Genomic DNA, 13,661 nt, shown 5'->3' on the forward strand with positions numbered 1-13,661 from the left:
TGTGTTCCAAAGCTGCAGCAAATCATAATGAAGGAGCTACATCTATTCAATTATATATGTGCCTAAGCCTTGTGTATAAGTGTTAACATTGTTCACACTTTTTATGAGTCAATTACGAGACCACAGCGAAGATGGAGGGACTTTGCTGGCAGCGACTGTAGCTGGACTGCAGAGAGAGGAAGACCGAGTAGCTGGCTGCTGAAAGGTAAGTCATAACGTTGGTGTCCTGCCAGGGTAGGAGTGGGCACTGGACAAAGAACGAATCTTTTCTTTTCTTCTCTAAAAATACAAATACATTTAAACACAGTTCACTTGTGTACATTTATAACCACCGTCACCAAGACTGGAATGGCTCTACCTCCATAACCCTCCAGTCTGCTTTTGGGCTGAAGCTTTTATCCATGACGGTGTCATGATTTATTTCAGATCATTTGAAAATCCTCCTCTTGCCAGATTCAGAAGCATCCACAGTCTTTTCATTTAGGCCTGAGGAAGCTACATTACATGTTATAACTGAGGTGTCAAACATGTACAGCCCACAGGCCAAAAGCAGCAAGCTCAAGACTCAAATCCAGCCCACTGAAGTGGAAGGTGTAAAAACTGAAGAGAAGGACTGGCAAGTGAATCGTGTCAAGAAACATGGTTTTCCCACATGCTAATTTAATCCTAGCCTGAGGTCTAAATCATTGTGATTTTTACATCGCTCTGGCAACTAACACATACTCTCTGTTTCTAAATTTAGAGATGTAAATCTGTGTGTGTACTTACATTTCCACTGTGACTTTTATGTTGCTTTTAATATATTTAAATTATGAAAAGAAATGTCATTTGTACTTGAAGTATGTTCTTTAAGTATGTCATATTAAAAACAGGTAGTACTTCAAAGAGAAGCAAATATTTTCTTCTTCTTCAAATAGGTGAAAATCACCATCTACAGTTTACAAACAGTTTCTGAGTGACACTTATTTTTACTTGTCCTGTTAAAAGCAAATAGAAATAGTCAAAAAGTCACCATCCCAATATTGTCAAAGCTAGCAGAGCTACATTGGAAAAAGTTAATATTAGTTAAAGTTAATATTTGGATATTTATGTGGCACTTTGAAAGACATTTGTTGGATTCAGCTAGCTAGCCTTACACACTGAGTTTCATTGATAAATAACAGCAGGTAGCTGCGATAATGCTAACCAGGTATCAAAGAAGAAGAAGAAAGAACTACAAAAGATTTACAGTACTGTGCAAAAGTCTTGAACCTGTATCAGGTCTTTGCTGGATTTTTTCCTGTTTCTTAAGGAAATGATTCAATTCAATTCATTTTTATTTATACAGCGCCAAATCACAACAACAGTCGCCTCAAGGCACTTTATATTGCAAGGTAGACCCTACAATAATACATACAGAGGAAAACCCAACAATCATATGACTCCCTATGAGCAAGCACTTTGGCGACAGTGGGAAGGAAAAACTTTTGTCCTCCACACATGCAGTTTCTTCATTTGTTTTTTAAAGACACGCAGCACACCATACTAAGACATGCCAAGTTTTCAGCAAACAGATCTTCTGGAATCTCCTTGTTGGTGCAAAAATGCTGTTTTTATGCCTGTCGAACTGTGTGCACTTTTCATAGAGAAAACTAACAAAGGCGAACAAAGTGTGTGTTTTTGCATCAGACTGTGACAAAGTGCTTAAAAATAGAGTTTCAATTCTTTGCTACATTGTCTGTTACCATGTCTAGACACGACACTGGTTCCTCGAGTTGAGTTAAATGCCTTTTTATGCATAAAAGCTTCATAGGTTGAGTGGCTTAACAGACAAAAGTATTCCTTTAACCTTTATTTAACAGGGGGCCCTTGGGATTAACATCTCATTTTAAAAGGAGAGTTAGCCAAGAATGCACACCATTACCATGCTACGAGGTAAACATCACATGTAACATCAAAACACATAAAACAGAATAAAACAAGTCAGAATCAAAATAACACAAATACAAAGTCCAGCTCATGATTCGCAGTTATTCTCTTCAGTTACAGAAGTCTTTATGAGAGCACTGGTACAGGGATTGGCTCAAAACTTTTGCACAGTCCTGAGCCACCTCTCAAACTGTCACGTCACATGTGTTTTCATAGTGCAAAGCTGTATGTAATATTGTGTGGTCTATAGCCTACAGGTGAACTTCTAAGCCTGAACAACTGTTTCACTGTATGCTACACTCTTGTACTTGAGCATTTGATAAGATTAGATATGTGTATTTTTTTACCAGCTATAAAAACACAGCAACAGTAGCTCTTCAATCTTTAATCAGACATTTATTCCTCACCAGCATCTGCGCTAACCTATCCATCACATCATTAAAATGCTAATAGCTAGTAATCACTCTGGGCTGCGAGACATAAAGGTTTCCCAGTTGGCATGCAGAACATTTTCCCCACATTACAGCTGCCCAGATATTGCCTGTTTGTGATTTTTATAATAAGCTATTAGACACAGCGGCTTATTTTCAAACAGCCAACTGCAGTGTACCAGCAATGTTGCTAAGAAACCTAAGAGGGGGCCTTCATAATGGCAGATATTGTGACTGGTCAAAGCGTGGCCAGCACAAGTGTAACTAATAAAATGAATGATGGCTTGGTTCCATTAACTGCCCCAGTAAGCAATGCCAGTGAACCAGCATGCATAATAAATCAGGGTAAGTAAAATGGAACGCAGTCATTATTAACACGAGCTGTTTCCTCAAGTAACGTGTCGGAGAGATTTATTACCTGGCATCTCCTGCTTGTTTGCCTTTTCATACCTAACATGTTATTTTTTTTATTATCCCTCCAACCTCTCACTTGTTCCACCATTTGCTACAAACCCTGGAAGCTTCATTCCTGCTTTTGCTGGAAGAACAGCGCCCTCTTTCTGTTATTTTGCCATAAAACACCCCAGTGCATCTCCAGCATAGAAGAAAATCCACCTGGCGGCACTGACTGCAGGCAAAGAACATCCTCCCCACTGGTCTTGCTTGCACTTCATTGCACTGACGCCTCAGAATGAATGCGTCCCTGTTTTTATATTAAAAAAGCACTGCACATTTCACCTGCACGTTGAACTGAAGGTTTTTGAAGCTGCAGTAAATGCAGACAGAAAATCAGGAATTGATATCAAAGATTATGATGCTTTTAACAAAGCTTATTTAAATACAGCTGGTGTACGTGCTGTTACTGTGCTGAATGGCAACTACAAAAGTGGGCAGGGAGGATACACAAGCACAGAATTCAGATATTCGTGGGTACCTGATATTTCCTGCTGAGTCACCAGTCCCCTGCATCAATAGGCCCTTTTGTTGCCACTGATGGTCACAATGATGGAAGAGCCAAGGTCCCTCACTGTCACACACACACACACACACACACACACACACACACACACACACACACACACACACACACACACACACACAGATGCCCACTATGTTGAAGTTTTACATCCCAGCTCAGTGACTTTGAACCTTCACCAGATCATCACTGCCTTCTATCAAAGGCCCGGGCATCTTCCCAGGAGAGCTCAAAAGCACGATCCACATTAGAGCTGCAGTCATGAACATGAGGGAATTAAAGGATACTATAATAAGGAAGTTTTTGTTTACACGTGCTCAGCATCAGTTCAGACTGTGAGCTCAGGAGTGTAACGTTGGTGCTTTGTTGCCCCCTAGTGATTAAAATGTCTCTCTCTGTCTGTGTTCATGCATTCATCAAATAAAATACGAAAGTTAAAGTGAAAAACATCATCTTTATTCAGATTTTTGATAATATTATTATTATTTATTTAAACTACATGATTTGTGGAAAGGCCTGGATCAAAATCAACATCAAAATGATCTGAAAAGTGGCTCGGCCGGTCTCTCAGTTCAGCTGTATCTTTGCTCCACTTCTTTAAAATATAACATTTTGTTATATTTAGACTATAAACTTTATTTTCTCAATTTTCTTTAAGACCTGTTTGTCTCATTAGAAACTACAGGGGCAAATGGACACAGATTTTCAAGATTTTTGTTCTTTTTTCAGCTATGAGCTTATTTCAAAATTAGTTGTTTTCAAAAATCTTCATCTCCTTATTAAAACTGTGACACATCTGCTTCAGCCCTGAGACATTTTCCCACAGTGTTCAGGTGTGTTTAGCTACACATTCAAGCATATTCAAGCAAAAGGTTTAGATTTTATAGTGAACGTGGTCACATAAAATTCAATTTTGAGCACAGTCTGTATATAAAAGATAGAGGTATGTGTCATGGAATTCCTTTTTTGATTGTTGGCTGGTATTTTGAAGAGTTGAGGTGAGCTCTTTGAACCATCATTCTCACAACTATACAGCTTAAAAGTAAGGCAAGATAAAGCATCCCTGCTTTAATGTTTATTCCACTACGAAGCTTCTTTGGGCTGCTGCTTTACTCACATCACTCAATCAACATGTTTGGTTTGGCCCAGTGTTTACATGGGAAGCTATAGGTGGGCTATAATTTACAAAATAAGTATCATGTTATATTTAATAAGACCGAAAACTAGCATTTGTGGACATCAATCGAGGTAATAGAGTGTACTTCAGGGTCATTTTCTCATATACATCTATACAATCTGCCTAGCCTTTACAGCCAGAGTGGGCGCCCCCTGCTGCCCCCAGGAAAAAACTGCATTCGAGAAGTTTCGTCACTCATGACGTGTGATTAATTCAGTGCATCAACTCTGGAAATGTTTGACTGAAATCAGTGTGACTTATTAAAAAGGAATTTTGCATTCCAAACAACAAGTCCGATGATATGTGACAATAATTTGCTACAGTGCAAATAGTTCTATTTAAAAGTCACTGTTTTCCAAATTTGCAGATAAATAAATAAATCCAATCAAATTCATAAAGCTAAATAAAATATCAATTTCTGCTCACAGTTACCATTGTTCGGTAACTTTAGACAATGGCAACTCTTCACTGACCCCTGTTTGATAATAATTTGCGGGGGAAACGAGACCAATGGAAAGTAGTTTAAGGTGATTTAAGATGACCCGGCGATGTCTGCACTTGGGATCTGTTCCAGACAGGCAGCTTGAGCAGCAGCACTGGAGGCGCCTCCTGTGGTGTTCGGAGCTGTTGAGGCTGCGGTCCCGCGGGTGGGTGTCCTGTACTTTGCAGGGGCGTGGTCCTTCGCCTCTGTCTCCAGCCTAGATCAGGACCAAGGCTAGAGACCGCTCTGCACAGCACTGAAACATAGGAGCCCCCCCCCCCCGTAAAGTGCGTAAAGTGCGTAAAAAATACACACTTTACGCATATTTTTGCCACTAATATGATATTATCCCGTCTTCCCACACTGCGGTGGCCGGGGGGGGGGGGGGGGGGGGGGGGGTGACTGCAGACTGCAGCACCACCAAAACACACTCTGGGAAAAGCTCTATACATCGATCCCATTTCCCATTCTGCTGCGACAGCGCAGGAAAAAAAATACTGCAGTGAACGCCATAGATAAGTGCATAATGAATGTGCTGTAATTCAGATTACACCTGTGTCTGTGTTTGTGTTACGATGTGTTTATCCGGGTGGCACTAAGTGCGATCAGTAATTGGTAACTTGAAAAGAAAAAGTTAGATTTTAATGATCTCAGTTCGGGCACGGACAGCAAAGACCGTGCAGAAACCTGCTCGTCGTTGAGTGTGATTTTGTTGAGCTGGAGCTGCAGGGCGGAAAGGAGGAGATGCATGAGTGACTTCGTGTCTCCCCAGAGGGTGGAGGCTTTCTGCAAAAGCTTGCAGGTTTCCCCTTGTCTTCTGTTGTTGCTGCGTCAAATGATGCGCCGGCGCCTTCCCTATAAAAGCACCTGTCCCGGGCAGACATCACTCGCATCTCACTTTCTCTCTCTCACACACACACACTCATCCTGTCACACTCGTGAACTCCACACACACACACTTCCCTGTGCAAAGCAAAGGCATCGGCCCAATTCAACCGAGGTGAAGGAACCATGAGTTACTCCAGCGAGATTTACAGCAGCTCCTATCGGAAGATCTTTGGAGATGCCCCCCGCTCCGGTCGCGTCAGCCTGGGTAGCAGCAGCCCGTCCCGCCTGCACTCCGCGGGATACCGCAGCAGCCACCGCACCTATGGTTCCCCCTCAGCGATCTCCTCCACCACCACCTACCGCCGGACAGCGGCCCCCGGCCGGGTCTTCTCCTCCATGCCGGACCACGCGGTGGACCTGACCCAGTCCACCGCGGTCACCAACGAGCTCAAGATCATCCGCACCAACGAGAAGGAGCAGCTGCAGGGCCTCAACGACCGCTTCGTGTCCTTCATCGAGAAGGTGCACAACCTGGAGCAGCAAAACAAAATCCTGGAGGCCGAGGTCACACTGCTGCGCCAGCGCAACAGTGAGCCTTCTCGCCTGCACGAGCTCTACGAGCAGGAGATCCGCGAGCTGCGAGCGCGCGTGGAGGAGCTGACTCACGAGAAGAGCCAGATGCACCTGGACTGCGTGCAGATGAACGACACCCTGGAGCGCATGAAGGAGAAGTTCGAGGAAGAAAGCAGGCTGCGAGAGGAGGCGGAGAACACCCTGAAGGGCTACCGGAAGGACGTCGACGACGCCACCCTGGCGCGCCTGGAGTTGGAGAAGAAAGTGGAGTCGCTCCTGGATGAGATCGCCTTCCTGAGGAAAGTCCACGAGGAGGAGCTGCAGGAGCTCCAGGCTTCACTGCAGGCCACACAGGTACACGTCCCACGGGGGTCTGACGGCCTGCCCGTAGACACGCAAGGATTACACCCGCCGACGGTCAACTGGTCAGAAATGCGATTAACCACTAGTTTTAAAGCCACAGAATATCACCAGAAACACAGTGTTACCCACGAACACAGGTGGTCTCCAGGCTTGAGTGTTTTTACACTTCATAATCACCTTAGTGGCCACAAACAAACTACAACAGAGGAAGTTGTTGATTTGTTGCACTCAACACAACAACAAACCCTTTTTTCTTTCTTATTTTTGTGAGTAGTTCGGGAAAGCAGTGACCTACAGATGTGTTAGGATGTAAAAGTCTGTCGGCAGCCGTCTTTTCTACGTCGCTTCGACGTGCTGAACGGCGCGCACATGAAAATTAATGGCACTGCAGTTCCGTTTCAGCACCACGCGCTGTCCTCCCTCCCGCTCTGAAAGCAGGAGAGTCGCGAGCGTCCCTGCGGTGTCCCGCGCGCTCCTGTGCTCACGCCCCCTCGTGCCAACTTAAAGCTGTTTTTGAAGTGTCTGTTTTTCGGTCGTTTCGTGTAGAGAATTGCCCAGAAAACTGACTGACATTATGAAAGTGCGACAGCGGAGAGATAAGCTACCTGCTTTGCACCAAGGTCAACTATAAAGTTCATGTAAACTACTGTAAGGCCCGCCGTTAGCTTGCTACCATTTCCTAAAAGAGAGGGGGGGAGAGGGGGCAGAGGGGGGAGAAAATGCGGAGAAATAGCGCAGGGGTGTGGTCGTCCCAGGCAGGATAAACTCTAGCGCTTGTTTCGTGTAGGTTACATATTAACGTGATAAACTGCCTTCATGGGGCAGTATGGCGGTTCAAACCATTTCCCACTTTGTTCTAACCACGTGTGACGCACATAGCTCGAGTTTATGCGCAAGAGTGAGTTATTTTCATGTTTATTGGGATGTTATTTATGTCCCGCTGTCGACAGAGCAAGATAAAAAGAAGAAAATTTGCGTGAAACTTGTCTTTATGTGAAGCGACGTCCTTTGCGAGCTTGTGCTTATTAAGTTAGTCACGAACTGGTGGTTGCTAGGTAGATTTCTCCAGGGGTTCTCATTTCCCCCCCTATGGGGAATTTGAGTACCATAAAAGCCATTGACAGCACAGCTTTCTGCAGCAGAGATGTCTGAGTCAGCAGTCCATTCATCAGCGCCGCAGTCCACCACCTCAGCTCATCAGCACACCGCTCACCTTAAACGTTTATGTTGCGGCGCTAGAGAAGAGGGTAGTTTAACTGCAGCACAAGCGCATTAACATGCATTAACAGTATTCAGTATTTAAAAGAAATTCACAATGACACGCTGATATTTTCATCAGGTTAATAGCTACAGATAAGCCAGAGTTAGAATGGCTTTGTTTGTCATCCATGGTGACAGTGATTTCAGCAGTTTGTTGTTACAGTCACCACTTTTCAAAGAACAGACATCCAATCAGAGAAACACTAAGATTTACCCACTGAGAATTAAAAGCATAGACTTTTCCAGCAAACAAACAAGCTGTGTTTGTGGAAAATGATGGTTCCACATTATATAATAATATGGTTGATCGGGATCAAAATGAACTTATAATTCTTAATCAGTGAGCTAAAATAGTTTTTGAAATGTACACAGCTTATAATTGTGCATCTCTTAAATATAAGGATGAGTGATTTAAAAAAAAAATGCTACATTTTATTTACAGTTGTAAACTCAACATATACAGTAAACACAAACAATTTTTACTTTCTACTTTTTTCAATCAAGGTGTCAGTGGAGATGGATGTCAGCAAACCTGACCTGGCTGCAGCCCTGAAGGACATCAGGGCCCAGTATGAGAGCCTGTCAGCTAGGAACCAATCCCAGGCAGAGGAATGGTACCGCTCCAAGTTTGCCAGTGTGACTGAGGCGGCTGCCCGCAACCAAGATGCCATCAAGCACTCCAAGGAGGAGCTGAGCGAATACCGCAGACAGGTGCAGGCCCGGACCCTGGAGATTGAGGCCCTCAGGGGCCACAATGAAGCTCTGGAGAGGCAGATTGCAGAGATGGAAGATCGCCATAACAATGAAATTGGTGAGATGCAGGTATGTAAATAATTGTATTTTTTATACCTTTATTAAGCTAATTGTTAGAAACCTTAAAAAAGACTTTACCGTATTATTTACAGACAAAAACAACCAAAAAGTAGTTAACAAAATTGAGGAGTTAATAATAAAAGCCATAGGTCACATAAGGCTAATGCTGGCTAATATGTGCATGTGTCTGTTTGTGCATACAGGATACCATTCAGCAGCTGGAAGGTGCCCTGCGTAGTACGAAAGGAGAAATGTCTCGTCATCTACGTGAATACCAGGACCTACTGAATGTTAAGATGGCACTGGATATTGAGATTGCTGCGTACAGGTCTGTAATATTACAAACAGAACAGCAGTCATCATTTTGGCAGGTGGAACTAAGCTGAAAACATACATACAATAATAATAGCACAGTATGTTATAAACCTAGGTGTGACAAAGGACCCGATGCACACAACGTTGCCGAAGGTTCAATGTTTATTTACAGTGGGGGGTTTTCATATCGCCACACCTTTGGTTGTGCAGCTTTTCAGCTGATGTCTCAAGCACAGCATAGATAGCACACACAGCACACCAGTAGGTCCCGGTGTCCTACTCAAAAGAGAGGGCATGATTATATGATGGGGGTCAGCCGTGTGGGTCAGGCTCCCCTGACACCACACCACAAACTCGCTGCTCCATCCCTCCAACCATCTGTGCCCCTGGCCTTTGGACTACCTTGAACTTATAAGGCTGGAGAGCCAGTTACAACCGTGGGGGGTGATCTGGACATTGGCATCCTTCATGCGATGGAGCCACAGCAGCAGGGTGTGATCTGGAGAGAAGGTGAATGGATGGCCCTAGAAGTAATAAGGAAGAGAATCGACCGCCCACCGGATGGCCAGGAACTCCTTCTCCATGTACCACTGCCCACTGTGCTGGCCTCCCGTTCTGACAGTTTCCTGCTGATGTACACGACGGGGTGATCAACCTCCCCCACCCTTACCTGCTGGGATAACATGGCACCCAGCCCTCTGTTTGAAGCATCAGTGTGTAGAATAAAAGGGAGGGAAAAGTTAGATGTGTAGAGCAGGGGCTCAGGGACTCCAAGACTGCAGCCACCTGCTGCACATGCTCTGCCCAGGTGTCACTGTGGATGATGATGTCATCCAAATAGGTGGCAGGATATGCAGCGTGCAGACGCAGTACACCGAGGCACTGGAAGGTGGCGGGGCGTCCGAACACGCTGAAGGGCAAATTGGTACAAAGCATACGGAAGGGGAAGGGGAGTTTTTTTCTCCTTTGACTCTGCAGACAAAGGAATCTGCCAGTAGCCTTCCCTGACACCAGACCCTGAACCCGCTGCTCCACCCATCCCCTGCAGCTGAGTGACAAACCACACCCTGCCACACTAGGAAAAACAGTGTTTGCAGATCACAGCAGAAACAAAATTACTGTTCCAAGTGAACTTGTGATCTTCGCCTATGAAACCATTGCTTCAAAGGCTGAGACCCGGTCTGCAACCACTCGCACTCAGTTGCTGTCTTCAAGTGACTTTGGTGTGTCAAGATAAAGTCTGCTATGAGTTTGCATCTGTATCTTAGTCATTGCTAACCAGTTGCACTCAATCTGTCTGGGTTTATAAATTAGACAACACTTATTTGCAAACCTTTGCCAATCTGTCTGAGGGTGATTGCACTTAGGCTGTATCAGACTGTAATTGTTTGCAGACAAGTCACCTACCACCAAGTGACCTGTACAATCACTTCACGGTCGTAGGTGGACACCCAGAGACAGATTGGATGAGTTTGTTCTACACGCAACCTCTGAGGAGCAAACACAACTACTTCCAATCAGTCACGAAATGTAGAAAAATGTACAAGGCAATAAGTGATGTTTCCTAGTCACAAAGAGGTTGTCATCCTACTTTTACTCTGGCATGAAAGGCAATTATTGTAGGATTGGATGTGGCAGTTTCAAAATGGGACACAGCAGCCACTCTGGAGCTTTAGCTACGTGTCTCTCTTAGCTGATTTTTCTTTCAGTTTTACAGCACATGACCATTGTAGCAACTGGTGTTATTTTCCACCATTTCCAGATACCTATAGGATGGAAATCATAAAAAAGTTATACAATACTTGTCGGCAAAAAAAGCTTCAATGCAGCTAGCTGGTGGTCACTTATCAAGAGCTTCATTCAACAATATATTTACTCTTTCGTTCATTGACTGGTTCTCAAAGTGACTGATAAGAGGTCAGCATCATAGTCTGTTTAAAAGAAAAATCTAAGCATGATCTCAGTGTGGTGCTTTGTCTTTCTCCCCTCCTGTTGGATTGATTGCACCATCTCGAAGTACAAAGGTATTGCATAAGGCAGCTGGTTCGCAAACAAACTTCAGCAAATATCTCTGCAACACAATACATAAATCTGTTTGAAATCATATCATAGATGTTAATTGTTCGCCATTTGTGTGCTTATTACTCCTTTATTATAAGAGTTTTGGAGTGAAACCACACTGTATCTTGTTTATTGAAGTGATTAATATAATGACAAGTGTTTATTATTGACATTTAGATTTTGCTCTTAAGGACACACTGCGTGCAAAATTCCACTTTATTTATATAAACCTTTTAAAAATGAGTAGGTGTAGGTCCCTCTTCTGTGGAACAAGTTCCCAGTTTGGAGTCAGGAGACAGATGCCTCGTCTACTTTTAAGATCAGACACAAGACTTTGTGTGACACAAAGGACCTGACACGTATACGCTGTTGCAGAGTTGGCGATGTTTTATTACAGTGCTTTATCTTTTCAGACTGCTTTGTGCAGCTTTGCAGCGGTCTTGTTCCCCTCACAGCTCTCCCCTCTGTTTCCTGCGGCCTCGTTAGGGAGAGTCTGATTACTTGAACAGCCCTAGCTGCCCTGACAGCCTCCCTGGCACTGCCCGCTGAACCACCCCTCCTCCTCAGCAGAGCCACAGACCACACAGAGACACACTTTCCTTTTTGATAAAGCATATAATTAAGGCTGGATCAGGTGACCCTGAATCTTCTGTTACTTGTGATGCTGAGGTCTTCCGATGGTGCACTGAGTGTTTCCCCTTCACTGACTTTTCACTAACTATGTGTTTATACACCACTTTGTATTTACTCATTAGTTATTATTAACCCTAGCTCTCTTACACAGTGTGTCTTTTGTCCCCTCACCCCCAGTTGGTGGTGGCAAATCGCTGCCCCCCTGAGTCTGGTTCTACTGAAGGTTTCTTCTTGTAAAAAGGGACGTTTTCCTTCCCACTATCTCCATAGAGGTGGTTGGGTTTTTCTTCTGTATTATTATAGGGTCTTTACCTTAAAATATACAAGCTACTGTTGTGATTTGGAGCTATATAAATAGTTGAATTGAAATTGTAGCTTAAACACATCCCAACATGATCCTGGGACATTTGCTTCATGTCACACGAGAGGAGTGCTCCCTCACCTACTTTCCTAAAATGTGATTTTAATGCTTTCACTAAGAGAAGTCAGACACTTCCAACTGAAATAAGATGATGTAAAACTGCAAAAGCACCAAAACAGACAGCAGAGGTGCTTCATCTGATATCACGGTGACATTAGATCCCTTCAGAGTGTCTATCACTGCACTGAGCATCTAAAAGTAGCACGTCCAGTGTAGGCGGTGACGTCACCTTTTGTCCTCTGTTTCTCCATCTGCACAGGAAGCTGCTGGAAGGCGAGGAGTGTCGCCTCAGCTCTGTCGGCGGCGCAATGGTCCAGTCTGGCTATCCCGGCTTTTCCTACATGTCCGCCCGCACCTACACTCTCGGCGCTTACAGGAAGCCCGGAGCTAAGCCTGAAGAGGAGGAGCAAGAGGAAGCGGAAGAAGAGGAGAAGGAAGAGGACGAGGAGGGAGAAGAGGAGGGTGAGGAGGGAGAAGATGGTGAGGAGGGAGAGGAGGACGGTGAGGAGGGAGAAGAGGGCGAAGAGGGTGAGGAGGAGGAGGAAGAGGAGGAGGAGAAGCCAAAAGAGAAAGAGGAGAAGAAGAAGGAGAACCCCACCGGGAAGAACAGCAAGAGCTAAACTGCTTTTGTCATCACTGTCATCAATAACGCATTCCACGTTCCACGATCAGTCACCTATGGATCTGTTCATGTTCACATCATCTCACACAGACACACACAGACACACACACATCTGCACAATCCAGATGCCTCACACCTGTGTTTTTCAGTCTCTGTTTGCTCTGTAAGTGATTAGTTCAATCTTTATTAGATGGAAAAGGAGATTTAGACTAGCTAGTACTACAGTAGCAAAAGAGTTCAAATCACTTCCATAAATCTGCTGTAGCTGTCACTACTCTACGTCACAGGAGTACAGAGAAAAGCGCAGGAAGCTAGCACGATGCCACCGAGTTTCACAAGTCTGAAAAGGGGAATGATCCGTCTTTTGACCAAGCAACAGCAAAGTGCCATTGGTAATTAATATTCACAGTAAGAGCAATCAAAACCTGTCAGCACACAGACTTTTAAAGAGAAACGCACAGATCCTGGAGCATGTGAAACAGCCAGTCCAACTTTACGGTGCTATTTGATTTTTACATTTAAAAGTTGGCGATTCCTGTAAGTTAAAGATTTTGTCATTGAATGAAGCGTCACCAGCTCATTCCTGAATGTCGCCCTGTTAGGCAGGAAATTTTCTGTCCTGACTGGAAGTCCCAACTCCTCATTTCACACGGCAGGTGAATGCTTCCTCTCCTTTCCATTAGCCGCTGCTTAGTTCTTCATTTCACCCCCTTTAATTTTCTCCCTCCTTCTTAACTGCAGCATAGCACAGTAATACTGGCAAACCTGGAACCTGGAAAAACATAAATGTACATGGGTG

General features: G+C 44.3%; 1 protein-coding gene across 1 annotated transcript; it reads left to right on the forward strand.

Annotated features, from left to right (window-relative positions):
- Window positions 1-5,984: 5,984 nt before the first annotated feature.
- Window positions 5,985-12,860, forward strand: neff1 (neuronal intermediate filament family member 1). The gene is made up of 4 exons (XM_085367706.1): window positions 5,985-6,728; window positions 8,502-8,819; window positions 9,014-9,138; window positions 12,500-12,860. The coding sequence occupies exons 1-4, from the start codon at window positions 5,985-5,987 to the stop codon at window positions 12,858-12,860; spliced, it is 1,548 nt and encodes a 515-aa protein (XP_085223832.1).
- Window positions 12,861-13,661: the final 801 nt, after the last annotated feature.

This window comes from Diplotaxodon limnothrissa, linkage group LG12 (assembly GCF_057381915.1).
Source record: "Diplotaxodon limnothrissa isolate DT_005_m linkage group LG12, D_limnothrissa_male_GT1.1, whole genome shotgun sequence".
NCBI lineage: Eukaryota > Metazoa > Chordata > Actinopteri > Cichliformes > Cichlidae > Diplotaxodon > Diplotaxodon limnothrissa.